The sequence below is a fragment of the Canis lupus genome, chromosome 11 (genome assembly GCF_011100685.1).
Source record: "Canis lupus familiaris isolate Mischka breed German Shepherd chromosome 11, alternate assembly UU_Cfam_GSD_1.0, whole genome shotgun sequence".
In the NCBI taxonomy this organism is placed as follows: domain Eukaryota; kingdom Metazoa; phylum Chordata; class Mammalia; order Carnivora; family Canidae; genus Canis; species Canis lupus.
This window is the reverse complement of record NC_049232.1, coordinates 11,827,072-11,840,837: the sequence shown is the minus strand read 5'-3', so window position 1 is coordinate 11,840,837 and position 13,766 is coordinate 11,827,072. Positions and strand designations below refer to the sequence as shown.

Genomic DNA, 13,766 nt, shown 5'->3' with positions numbered 1-13,766 from the left:
CAATAAAATAATTTTTTACAATGTGAGCCTTACTGTCTTACATTATATATATCTAATAAACTAGCTTTCTCATTTTATAGTCTCTTATAAGCTACGGTTATGTGAATGGGAATGTGAATTTGCTCTTGAAAGAACGAGCTATACTTTTGGGGTAATAAGGATAGCAAAGTTCTGATCTATAAAGCTGAAAGCAAATTATGGTCCAAAGACAAAAGCAACTATTACTTTGAATTGAATTTTAGTTAACTATCTGAGGGCCAGTCAACTAGACATCCTCTTTTGGTAATCCACTGACTTTGCATTACATTCACATTAACCTGAAACAAAACCCCATAGTTACTAGAAAACAATTATTCCAAGACCTTAGTATTGTTCTATGAGAGCTTAGAATGCTAAAAAAATCTGAGTATATCTATGTTTCTTAGTGTACATCAAAACTTCTGGTTACTCATTACTTATCAGATTGCATACCAAAAAAAAAATATATATGACAACACATTCTGTCCATGAGGCTGTTACAAAATAGGTGCTCTCATATGCTGCTGATATGAATACAAACTGGGTAGGTACTCCTTCTGGAGGAAACTCTGGCAACATCTAACAAAAATCCTACTTCTAGGAATCCATGCAGAAAATACATCTTCAACAATAGGAAAGGCTATGCACGAGACTGTTCACTGCAGCATTCCTATAAAATGCTGCATAAAAGATAAAATAATGCATATAACTAAAGCACAAGCAATATGGTATTCTAAATCAATGCAGGAGATACGCATGTATTATCATGAGTAAACCCTAAAACTGTGTGGTGAAAAGTAACTTCTAAAGGTATTTTTAAAGATTTTATTTAAGGATGCCTGGGTGGCTCAGTGGTTGAGCATCTGCCTTCAGGTCAAGGTGTGATCCTGGGGTCCCGGGATCAAGTCCCACATCTGGCTCTTTGCATGGAGCCTGCTTCTGTCTCTGCCTATGTCTCTGCCTCTCTCTGTCTCTCATGAATAAGTAAATAAAATCTTAAAAAAAAAAAAAAAAAGATTTTATTTGCTAGAGAGAGAGAGAGAGAGAGAGAGAAAGTGGGCACGTGCCGAAGTGGGGGAAGGGAGCAGAGGGACAAACAGATTTCCCACTGAGTGCAGAGCCCAACTCTGGGCTGTCACTGATACCAAGATCAAGACCTGAGCAGAAGGCAGACACTAAACAGACTGAGCCACCCAGATGCCTGAAAAGTAACTTTTATAAAGATACTTGTGGTATGGCACTACATTAATACAGTAACACAGGCAAAATTTAAAAATGTACAGCATAATACTATGGGTATATATAACATAATAAACACTGGTATATATGTTACTAAGTCACAAAAAATGTGGAGAGAAAATTACACTGAAAGAGTATGAATTACTTCGGAGACAGAAGAAGGTGGATGGAACTAAGCATTATATAGCAAAATATTGACACTTGATAAATACAGGTAGATTACAGGACATTTGTTACATCATTTTATGTATGTTTGAACTACTTTATAGTTGACAAAATTAATTATGGTATAATTACTAATTAATTATTGTATTAATTATACATAGGGCTTCTTATTTGGCCATTTGGATGATAACCTAGTGTTGAATTATATTTTTTACTTCTGATCAGCAGTAATTTAAAAATTCTAGAATGTTTGTGATTATCTACAACTTAATCATTACTGAGCATATGCTGCCACCTAGCAAAACTTCCCAGAACAGTTTAACAACTGAACAGAAAACGGTTCTCTTCTTATGGAAAGACCTTGATTTACTATTTCAGTTATGAAATACAAGCTTTATAAATTCAAAAGCACATACATAGTTCTTGACATTCAAATCCTTTACAATATGTGGAGGCAAATCACTTTATTCTCTGGTACTTTAGTTTCTAACTTTACTATGTAGTAAGAAGTGGAAAGCAATTGTCTAATGGGCTTCTTGGTAATTTGCTATCACGTATAAAATAACGTCTGTTTCATATAAAGGCTCTTTGCCTTCTACAGAATTAAAGTACATGGTCAGATTGGTTCACTTCCTAGTTTTGATTTTGCATTTCACTGCTGCCTAAAGAAACAGGTGACTGTAGCAAATCCAACTCTGATTTACAAATCTTTACTCACTAGATACTAGGCATTGTTGTTTCCAACTGGGCGACCTTTCTCTAATTCTAACCCAAAGGGAGGGGTAAAAGAGTAAAGTTAGGAGATTTCCCTCCCTCGTGTGAACATTAAGTAACTCAAGTTGAGCTATCCATACTTTCATCTGCACAATGCTACTTGTTCATTATTACTTGCAAATAAGGTGGTATGCTTGAGGTTAGGAAATTGCTATAAATCAATTAAGTATTCCCACTTCGAAGTTCATGTAAAGCATTGGTCAAAATAAAACAATTCAATAAATAAACATAATGTGAAGTAAAAAGGGATTTTTTTTAAAAGAAAAGGTAAAATTAAAAAGGTAAGATTTTATATACTTAAAAAGAATAAAGGTTATTTTAAGAACTTAGAAGTAGTTTGTAAATGTCAGCTTTTCAATTTTATAAATGTCATTTTTTTGGAAAATTTTTGAAAAGAATAAAAATATTAAGGGTAGAAGACACTGAAAGCATAATAGATGCCTATGCAGGCAGGATTCTTATTTTCACAAAAGACATTTTGGGAAATAAATATGCTATTAATTAGATGGCCACATAACTATTTAAAGAAAAAGCCATAAGTAAAAAAATTATGTGCAGATAACAAGTACCAATATTCCAAAGATGATACCAGAGATTTATAAACATTTCAGAATCTGATGAAACCTACGGACTGCTTTCCTCCTAGAGGCACAGACACACACACACACACCCCCAAACACCAACTTATACAATAATTTCAGGTAGTTATAGGATCCTTGAATTCCTATACCCCAGTTGAGGAGAGCTAATTTAAGTTACTAAGGATCATAAAAATGATGGCTCAAGTTTCTCACTGAACACATCAGTACTGAGAAAAAGCCTACAGACAGGTGGAGTAAAGAAATCTCTCACATTCACAGACAAATATACACTCAGCAACTCTTAGAAGTGCTAAAAAGTGTTATAGGAGAGTACAGAGAGGTAAAATGTAAGTCAAACCCAGCTGCCCTGAGAAAATAACACGTAGAAATATGAAATGGACTGAGAAGAAAAGGAGATTTGGGTAGACGGAAGAATATGTGCAAAGGAGGTGCAGAACTCTATGCTACCTCGCAGAGGAGGGCCAGTGAGGCTGAAGTGTGGGGGTGGTGAGGCGTTCCTGGGGGAGCAGTGGTATACAATAAAGGGTAGAGGAGATGGCCTTGTTTAGACTGGTCTTTACCAAAAGCAAAAGGAAACCATCCAATAGGCTGTAAACAAGGAAGCTGTGAGACTGGATTTCTCTTTTGAAGAGGGCACTCCAGCTGCACTATGGAGATCAGACTAGGGGGTAGGGAAGAAGTCAGGGAAGTAGTTGGAAGGCAGTTCTGGTGACAGATGTAACTTGGACTAGGATGGGACGGTAATGAAAAAGTAATGGGTAGGTTAAAATAGTGAATGTGAACTCTTCTGCAGATATATTTCTTCCCTCGAGAAGTTAATTATTTCTTTTACCAATGTTCTATGAGGCAGGTTCTCTTAATTACTATTTTACAGTGATGGCATTAGCCATTATCTGTCATATTTGCTATATGTTTTCTTCTAATTGGCTTTTTTTAAATTGGGGGATGCTTCTCAAGTTTTAGAAACAAATCTCTATTTGTCTTCCCCTTTTAGATACTTTCCTCCCATTCGTTTAAATTACAACACCTTCCATCATCTCCACTCTTGCTGGCCTTTCCCCCCACCTTCATATAAGAATGTATAAGATTTACCTTAACGTGGGATGTGTACGCCTATAATTTGTTACGTTCATCTAGTAGCCCAGCAAACCTTATCATAGAGCACGTACATTGTAGGTGGTAGACAAATACATAAAAACAGAGAAAGAGGTAGAAAGTGTTCCAAGAGTAGAAAGTCGTTGCATGAAGAAGAGACACCTGGCCCACTCTGAGGTGAATTAGTGAGAAATTCCTAAAGATCAAAATTTAACTGTTTTGAAGAGGCTTGGGAATTAGTTAAGTGCAAAAAGAAAACAGGGTAAGTGAAGACTGCTAAATGACTGCCATTAGCACTCTCTCAGCAATTTCAAAACCAAATAGGCAGCTCACTAGTGTTCCAAGGAATTCTCAAGGATAGTAATCCAATTAAACCATTTTATATGTCCTAGGCAAGCCAATGAGAAAAAGTCCACCAAACGTTTTCTGGAAGTAGAAGGTTAAGGTATGTTTACGAATACATGCTAAACATCTTCAGAATTTCACCCTTCATTGTAGTCTGTACCCCACTGCCAAGTGAAATCTGGATTTATTAACCTGCAGTAATATATTTTAGTTTCATTCCCTATTTAATCCCACAAGTTTTCATCAATGGAGAGGTCTCTAGCCCTATACCACCCAAGGGGGTTCCTTCTATCATCCCTCCTTGCCTTATTACCAGTCCTTCTGCCTGGAATGCCTTCTTCCCCTTCATCGAATCAGTGATTGTAACTCCAGTGTAAGATCCTTAAAGACAAAGAGGAGCAATCACTTCATTTTGCTTTCTTTGGCAACTTTTCCGCACTACCCGTTTTTCTGGATATTATTCTGTACCATCTGGAGGTGTTGCCTACCCTTCCCAACCTGAGTATATAGGTTGTGTGAAAACAGAAACCGTGTCTACATACAACTGTACGTAACGAACAGTAGTCGCGCTCATGGCAAACACTTAAGCAGCCACTGAATACAGAAGATAAAGAACTTCCTTTGCAGTGGCCGTGAGGTCTTCATTTGCGGGCTGCCCCGCAACTCTTTTTTAAAAACTTCGCGTAAGGGCAGCCCCGGTGGCTCAGCGGTTTAGCGCCGCCTTCAGCCCAGGGCGTGATCCTGGAGACCCGGGATCGAGTCCCACGTCGGGCTCCCTGCATGGGGCCTGCTTCTCCCTCTGCCTGTGTCTCCGCCTCTCTCTCTCTCTCTCTCTCTCTCTCTCTCTGTCTCTCATGAATAGATAAATAAATAAAATCTTAAAAAAATAAAAACTTCGCATAAATGGAACATGATAAATGGGACAGTAGCTGAAATAAGAAACGTGGTCCTGAGCGTACATCCTTATAAAAGACAGGATCGCACTGAAGAACAGCAAACTCTCCGTAAAAGCTAGACCTTTCAAGCCCTCCCCTTCACTTTCGGCATCCAAGAAGAGGCACGTAATGTGTAACGAGAGTTTATTAGCGGCTCGGCCCTTTGCGGAGACTTCCCATACTCCCATCTCATTTAAATCTCACATCCATCTTGCGAAGCAGGCGCTGTCGTAAGGTCCGTTTCCTCCCAAAGTCCTACAGATAAAGATTCGTGGGGCCCCCGAGCCAGAAGCAGGTCTCCAGTTTACCCCAGCCACCTAGGAACCGTGAGGGGGGGGTACTGTGGCCAGGCTCCGAGCTCCGGGACACCGGCCTGGGCCCAGCCAGAAGCTCCCCCAGCCGCGCTCCCTACTGTCGCCCCCAAGAGACCACGAGCCCGTCAGAAAGACCCAGAGAAGCCATTCCGGGGCAGGGGGTCCTCAGGGCAGGCCCACGGGTTCCGCACGTCTCCGCGCCTACCTCGTTATTGAGGTTTAGAGTCCCCGGCTGAGCCATGGTAGATCTACTCGCGGCGGCCGGCACGTGAACTCCGTGAATCAAATCGCGGCTCCGTCGCCACGCCCCTCTACGGCAGCCTTAGCGGCCCAAAACTCCCTCCTCTTCCTTTCGAGCCGACGCCTCAGCAACGGGGAGATTGATTCTCCTAGGGGAAGAACGGAAGTGACTGAGAACAACTTCCGGAGTGGAGTGCTACGCACCGGAACTCCGCGTTCCTATGGAAACTAGGCGCGGGCAGGTGGCCCAGAGGGCGCTCTGCAAGCTGTTGCCAAGTTTAGGAGTCTTTCAAGATGTTGATTTTATTATATTCCTTTGTAGACGTGGCTCGCTTTATAAGGACCATGTTTCTGTGTCCCAGTGGGGGGCGAAAGCCCATTTATGAAACGAACAGTTGAGTGACCAATTTTTGCTTTGAATTTTTATCTGGCGTTTGTTAAGATTCTTGGGCTTCTAACAAGCAGTCCTTATTAGATACAGCTTTTCCTGTCAAGGCTCACGTTATAGCTGAAGCACGAACATATATTTTTTTTTTCTGAACACTGTAATAAGGTTGGTTTATTTATTTATTTTTAAAGACTTTATTTATTTATTTATTTATTTATTTATGAGAGACACCCTGAGAGAGAGAGAGAGAGAGAGAGGCAGAGACACAGGCAGAGGGAGAAGCAGGCTCCATGCAGGGAGCCCGATGCGGGACTCCATCGGGGTCTCCAGGATCACGCCTGAGCCAAAGGCAGACGCTCAACTGCTGAGCCACCCAGGCAACCCTATAATAAGGTTTAAATTTAGGTAATGAACGTTTAAATTTTAAAGGAAAATCAAAAAGAAAAAGTTGAACGTTTAAAGCAAAACGTTTAAGGCACATTTGTAACTGCCTATGGGAATGGCTGTTTTGAAGTATTAGCCTGTAGGCAGAGCAGACATTAAGGAGTAAATCTGAATTAGATCATCTTTTTTTTTAAATATATTTTTTAAATTTTTATTTATTTATGATAGTCACAGAGAGAGAGAGAGAGGCAGAGACATAGGCAGAGGGAGAAGCAGGCCCCATGCACCGGGAGCCTGAGGCGGGATTCGATCCGGGGTCTCCAGGATCGAGCCCTGGGCTAAAGGCAGGTGCTAAACCGCTGCACCACCCAGGGATCCTTGAATTAGATCATCTTTTAATTGATGGTTCACACCTGGTAGTATTGATCGTTAAAATGAATCAAAGGCCAGGGCTACAGCTCCCATGAATTATCTCCAGAATACTCACAGAAATGTAATGACATAGGAACTATTCTTATTTCACAGATATGGAAGCTGACTTCTGAGGAGCCAAGTGTCTCACCCATGGTTGCCCAGCTGGGGCCAACCACTGTCACAGGACTGCTGAACTGGTTACATAAATCTGCAGAGCCCAGTGCAGAGTGAAAATGCAAGACCCTTCATTCAAAAAGTAGGAAAAAGTTTTTCTTTTCTTTCATGGTGTCCCTTGACCTGTCATGTGTTTTTATTTGGTATTTAATGGGGTGTTCTCCAAAGCAGGGAAAATGGGTGGATCTAGTGCAGACCATCACAGGTGCCTGGGACCTGGAACCCCAGGACCTAAGGTGGATGCACTTTGGAACAAGATGGCAGCAGTTGCTGGGCAGAGACAAGAAAGTGGGAAGCCAGAGAACCCAGGGGAGGATGCAAGAGGCAGGACCAAAGATGACCCAAGACTGAACCCTTGAAATGGATTTCGTTGTCCCACTGGACTTCATGTACAAAACTCAAATTCACAGATAAAATTAAGAATTTCACCACTAATGAAAGAACATTTAAGCTAGGCCTACTTATGAGCCTCTAGTCCAAAAAGACGACCATGCCCAGAGCCCATGCTCCTAAGTCATGATTCTGTACTCCAGTTGCATTAACTCAGACTTATATTTGGGTTGGTATGCTTTTAATTTAATGTGTTATTTAGGTACAAATGTATTAATAGTTGACTTCCTATTTGAATAATGTTGCGCAAAGGTAGTTTTGCCAGGAACACACCATATTCTGGATTGTAATTGTCTTCTTAATCATTTACTTCTTCTTAAAGCTGAAATGAGCTCCCGGAATGTAATGGTTTCTTCAACCCAAGTAGGTAGTAGGCACTCCATACATAAAGACATAGAAAAGAGAACCTTAAGGGTAAGTGTAGAGCTTTATGGAAAACAAGTCTTCTAATTTTGGAGAAAGGTGTTATGATTTCATGATACTTCAGGAAATGTGTTCTTAATATGAAGTTTGCCTGTGGCTCTTAAAGGCCCTATAGTGGTTTCCCCAGGCCACCTCTCTTGTCCAAAACCTCATTTCTCTAGCCAGCACAGTGTTCTCAGGCTCAGTGTTTGTTTTTCTTCCTTTTCTTAGCCCAGGTTCTCCTTCCCCCCTCCAAATCTGCTCTCTCAATGGCTACTTTTCAAGACAGGGTTAAGTGCTATTCATCTTTTTTTTTTTTAATATTTTACGTATTTATTCATGAGACAGAGAGAGAGAGAGAGAGGCAGAGAGACACAGGCAGAGGGAGAAGCAGGCTCCATGGAGGGAACCTGATGTGGCACTCAATCCTGGGTCTCCAGGATCAGGCCCTGGGCTAAAGGTGGTGCTAAACCACTGAGCCACCCGGGGCTGTCCAGCTATTCATCTTTTTAAAGAATGCTTTCCATCGCTTCCAACAGAAGGTAATTTTTATCAGCATATTGTTTTTATATTATTTATAGTTGTTTAATTTGAAGTTTTTTCCGTAAATATTGTTCTTTTAGGGGTCCTCGGGTGACTCACATAACATAGTGGGTGGCTCACATAACAGAAGTTATTTTCTGTTACATATTTCTGGAGGGTAGAAGTCCAAGATCAAGGTGCCATCAGGCTTGCTTCTGGTGAAGGCTGCTGCCTTCATGTGTCCACAGATGGCCTTTACAATGTACTTACCCGGAGAAAGACTTCTCTGGTTGGTGTCATTCTCCCTCTCTCTCTCTCAGGTGTCTTTTGCTTTTAAGAATACTGAGTCTGTTGGGTTCAGACCCTACCTTTATGACTTCATTTCATCTTAATTATCTCCCTAAAGCTCTATCTCCAAATATCATCACATTGGGGGTTTTAGCTTCAATATATGACTTGGAGGGAGGGGACCCACAATTCAGATTACTTTCTTTGAGAAAAGAAAATTATCTCAAAAGTAATCTTTTCCTTATCTAACATGCCTGATGACTGTCTATCATTAGATATTAGATGTCATTGATATTAGGACATTTTGCTGAGTGAAGTAAGCCAGACACAGAAGGACAAGTACTACATTAAACACTTACATTATGAATCTAAAGCAGCCAAACTCATAGAAGGAAGGAGTAGAATGATGGTTGTCAGGTGCTAGAGTGAGAAAAAAATGGGGAAGTATAGTCAAAGTGGACAGAGTTTTAGGTATAAGATGAATAAGTCCAAGAGATCTACTGTACAGAATACTGCCTATAGTTAACACTACCCTATACTTAAAAATTTGCTAAAAGGATCTTAAGTGTTTTTATCCTCAACAAACAAGGAAGCAATAAAGAGGGCAGGAAAAAACTTTTGGAAGTAATGAATATAATGGCACAGACTGTGGTTTGGCTTCATGGAATATCTTTACCTCCAAAGTTACTAGGCTAAGTATATTAATTGTGTGTAGCTTTTTGTATATCGATCTTACCTCAGTGAAGTGCCTTTTTTTTTTTTTTTTTTTTTAAAAAAAGAAGGTTATGGGCTGGTACTAACAAGGTGATTGTAGTGCTTTCACCTTTCTCTTACTTAAATGAGTGGGTGAAAGAAAAGTTTTGGGGAATCCTTTCATTTTTAAAGCATGTGGTGTCTTTTTTTAATCTTTAGTACTTGAACAGTTATTAGCATTTCACTCACAACAGAGTGCAGCACAACTGAATGTCTCAATATCAACTGAGATACCACTGCGTTAAGTTTTTTTTTCTCCTCTGCACTTTCAGTTCTCTATCCCTGGATGGCAGTGTTGTTCTCCAAATTCCACATTACATTTGAAATTTGGAATGTTAAAGCAATCTAAGTAAATGGCTTATGATATATTTTTCAAATTTGAAAATAGTTGGATCTTTTAGATTTTGTATTTCTTCAATTCCTAAGATTAATCTGTCAGTTTTTAATTTTTGATTTGGGGTGAATTAGTAAACAGTAATCAACCCTCTAGGTGAACTACTAATGAATTTATTTAAGATGCGGTTTTATGTGTGTGTATGTGTATGTATGTATGTATATAGATACGTAACATGCTGGAGAATGTAACTGTTAATGTATAGAAGACAGGTACTTGGTAAGTCACTAGACTAATATGTTTATTAAATTAATCTTCTAACATTATTTTTTGCCTAAATTTCATTTGAATTTTTATGGAATATATTGAATAGATTTGTTATAGTATCCCTAGGAAATCTAAAGAAAAGTTTCTATTCTAGGAATGTTAGTTATTAAAATTTTGAAAATGTTTTATAGCCAAGTTTTACAAAATCTAAAGGAATGGAGCTGACACTTAGTTACCAATGTAGTATTTTGGCTAAGAGCTTTGGCTCTGGAGTCAGACAATCTGATAAATTTAATTTCACCTCTTTTTTTTATTTTATTTATTTTATTTTATTTTATTTTTATTTTTTTTTTAATTTCACCTCTTAATAGCTATGTGCCCTTGGGCAAATTATGTAAGCTCTCTGTGACAACTTTTCTTTATAAAAATTGGGATGATAATCAACCTCATAGGATTGTTGTGATGATTAAACAAAAACACAGTGTAGGTTCTAATGAATATTTACCTCTCAATGATTTAAACTGCTATTATTTTCCATTACCTCATTTATTTTGACAGTAACTTTGTGAGATAGGCATAGTATATAAGAGGGAATCGTATCTTAGGAATAACAAATATGCCTGAGGTAATAAGAGGGCAGTCCAAGTCTCTTGATGTAAAATCACTGGTGGCGGTTTTATAACAACTTTATGAATATATAAATTACATTAATAACTTATGACTGCCATGCAATTCTTTCCTATTCACCTAATTATTTATTGATTATTTGGTAATTAATGAATACATTTTATAAACTACAAATCCCTTCATGTATATGATTTGTTTCTTTTAATTTTTTGCCAGTTAACCCAAGATAAGCTCAAGATTATGCAACAAAGCCTATAATAATTTAAGTCCAGAAAATATTATTAAAGCCCAGTATATTCATTTTCAATATATGTTTGATTCAGTTTTAATCAACATTTTTGAGCATCTATTTTGCAAAGTATTTTTTTTTTAAGATTTTATTTATTTATTCATGAGAGACATACACAGAGAGAGAGAGAGAGAGAGAGAGAGAGAGAGAGGCAGAGACACAGGCAGAGGGAGAAGCAGGCCCCATGCAGGGAGCCCAATGCGGGACTTGATCCCAGGACTCCAGGATCACACCCTGGGCCAAAGGCAGGCACTAAAACGCTGAGCCACCCAGGGATTCCCCAACAAAGTTTTTTTTTTTAAGATTTTATTTATTTATTCATGAGAGACCCACCCACACAGAGGCAGAGACATAGGCAGAGGGAGAAGCAGGCTCCATGCAGGAAGCCTGATGTGGGACTTGATCCTGGTACTACAGGGTCACACCCTGAGCCAAAGGCAGATGCTCAACCTCTGGGCCACCCAGGCGTCCCTATTTTGCAAAGTATCGTACGGTTTTCAGTAGGAGATAAATTATTAAGACATTGACCAGTCCATGTTCACCATGGACTCACAGAGTAATGACTTTAATAATTCTAACACTAAGGCCAACTATATTAAATGCCATAGAAAGAATATCATAGAGAAGGGAAAGAACAATTTGATTAGAAGACTTCCTAGAGGAGATAGGCTTTGAATTCTATTTTGAAACAAGGCTGACACTTAAATAGGCAGTAGAGAATTGGGAGAAAATTCTCAGCAAAGGAAATTCGTCCTATAAAAGCAAGGTAATAAAAGACATTGTATTTCATAAAGCAATATAAAGGATTTTTCATACATTATTGTAGTTTTTAAAAACCTTGTTAGAGGGATCCCTGGGTGGCGCAGCAGTTTAGCGCCTGCCTTTGGCCCAGGGCGCGATCCTGGAGACCCGGGATCGAATCCCATGTCGGGCTCCTGGTGCATGGAGCCTGCTTCTCCCTCTGCCTATGTCTCTGCCTCTCTCTCTCTCTCTCTCTCTCTCTCTGTGACTATCATAAATAAATAAAAAATTTAAAAAAATTTAAAAAAAACCTTGTTAGACATAGAAGTTAAAAGCTTTTAAATTTCTTAAGTATATTTCCCACTGACACATTCGTAAAATGGTAGTTCTCTTAAGTTACTAAAATTTTTAAAAAGTGAAGCAAAATCTTTTAAGAATCAAACATTATGAATCTTAATAGACGGGGGGAAATGGGTCTCAAAATATCTGAGGATTTATACACTTAAAGTTTTGCTGCAGTTATATTTAAACAATAAGATGGAAATTTGGGACAGAATAAAGTGAATAATGTAAAAGCCTGCTCAGAGAAAACATTTTAAAATGATCATGACCACCAAGGAGCAAGAGATTTGTAGCAAATACTTTGGGTCACTTGTCTATTGAGGCCAAGAAAGAGATAAGGTAATATAGCCTGGGGAGTTATATTTAGGTGATCATTTAGCTTCTCTTTGAAGGAATTTTACACTCTTTTACTGGTAAGGATCAGGGTTAGAGAAACATGCTCTGTTATTTTCCCCAACTCATAGTCAAGATGTTGAAGGTGCTATCTCTGCTTCTTCACTTTTCAGCTATTCCCAAATGCACTGCTCTTTGAATCCCTGTTACCACTCCACTGAAACTATGTTTGTCCAAGTCACCAGTGACCTCCCAGGTACTCGTCTATACTTTAGGATGTTCAGGGTAGGAGGATTGACTCACCTAATTGTGTTGGCTGTGCCAGTGACCTCCTTCCTCTTTTGTCTCCTCACATTTCTCATTGTCTATGCTAGAACCCTTGCCAGATAGATTTGCTACGTAGTGCGGCTTCATACCAGACTTTTTATATCTGTACTTAGCTCTATGGATACTACTGATTCAACAGTAATTACTGATTCACTGTTGATCATGCAGCCCAAATGCTGATCGTCTGGGGTTGAGAACTGCTCTATGTTCATGTCTGTCACAACTGCTTGACAGCACAGGAAGTTATCAAGCAAGCCAGGTTATGGGCAAGGTCCCCTCTGGTTGCAAGAAATGAGAGAGGGGGCAAGGATTTTTCTATAGAGAATTTAAAATCGGTTACAGTTCTGAATAAAAGTCAATCTGCCTCTGTTATCACCATGCATTTAGAAATTCTAGGAAAAAAAATGACGATAAAATTCTCAACAAACAAAAATTTTGTCTGCTTAAGTTCCAAAGAATTACCTCAGTTTTACTACTAGGTTGAAAAAATATAGATGTAAGCTTCAAAATTAGCATTTTTAGCTTTCATAAACTTTGTATTTTATATGAAAGTAAGTTGGAGAATTGCCAGTTACATGATTGGCCTAGAATACACATAGATTCAGAGACACCTATTCAATAGTAATTTTTTGATTGTTTGGAATCAGTTGACCTCACTTTTCAACACAATTGATTTCCAGCTCTGTGATAGTATATATTCCTGCACTTAACAACTATTCAAAGTAAATAAGGATAGCTACATGTGATTTTTGTAGTTATTTTTTTTCTAGTATGAAGTTTTAGATGAGGCTTATCAGATAAAAAATTCACAGACAGAATCATCCTTGAGCATTGTACAGTGAAACACTAAGCTTTAAAATCATTTCTCAAAGGAAGGCATATATGGGCAGACCGGTGGCTCAGCAGTTTAGTATGGCCTTCAGCCCAGGGCCTGATCCTGGGGACCCGGGATCAAGTCCCACGTCAGGCTCCCTGCATGGAGCCTGCTTCTTCCTCTGCCTGTGTTTCTGCCTCTCCCTCTCTGTCTGTCTCATGAATAAATAAATAAATAAAAAAGGAAGGCA

The 13,766-nt window shown here is 38.9% G+C and overlaps 1 protein-coding gene and 1 long non-coding RNA gene across 10 annotated transcripts in view; one reads left to right on the top strand and one right to left on the bottom strand.

Moving 5' to 3' along the window:
• Positions 1-8,763, bottom strand: part of SRFBP1 (serum response factor binding protein 1) — a 64,432-nt gene extending 55,669 nt beyond the window's left edge. For 2 of the 5 annotated variants that reach the window (XM_038551930.1, XM_038551934.1), the window contains exons 1-2: positions 8,672-8,755; positions 5,693-5,876 (exon numbers count right to left, since the gene is read on the bottom strand). In XM_038551930.1, coding sequence (XP_038407858.1) covers positions 5,693-5,728 — 36 coding nt within the window. In that variant the 5' untranslated portion in view covers positions 5,729-5,876; positions 8,672-8,755. Of the gene's footprint in view, positions 1-4,543; positions 4,620-5,692; positions 5,877-8,671 lie in introns of all 5 variants that reach the window. The other 3 variants (XM_038551931.1, XM_038551933.1, XM_038551932.1) reach the window with 3 other exon arrangements.
• Positions 5,957-13,766, top strand: part of LOC106559531 — a 450,184-nt gene continuing 442,374 nt past the window's right edge. For 4 of the 5 annotated variants that reach the window (XR_005366568.1, XR_005366567.1, XR_005366571.1 and 1 more), the window contains exons 1-2: positions 5,957-6,280; positions 7,025-7,169. This is a non-coding gene — a long non-coding RNA (uncharacterized LOC106559531). The remainder of the gene's footprint in view (positions 6,281-7,024; positions 7,170-13,766) is intronic. The other variant, XR_005366569.1, reaches the window with a different exon arrangement.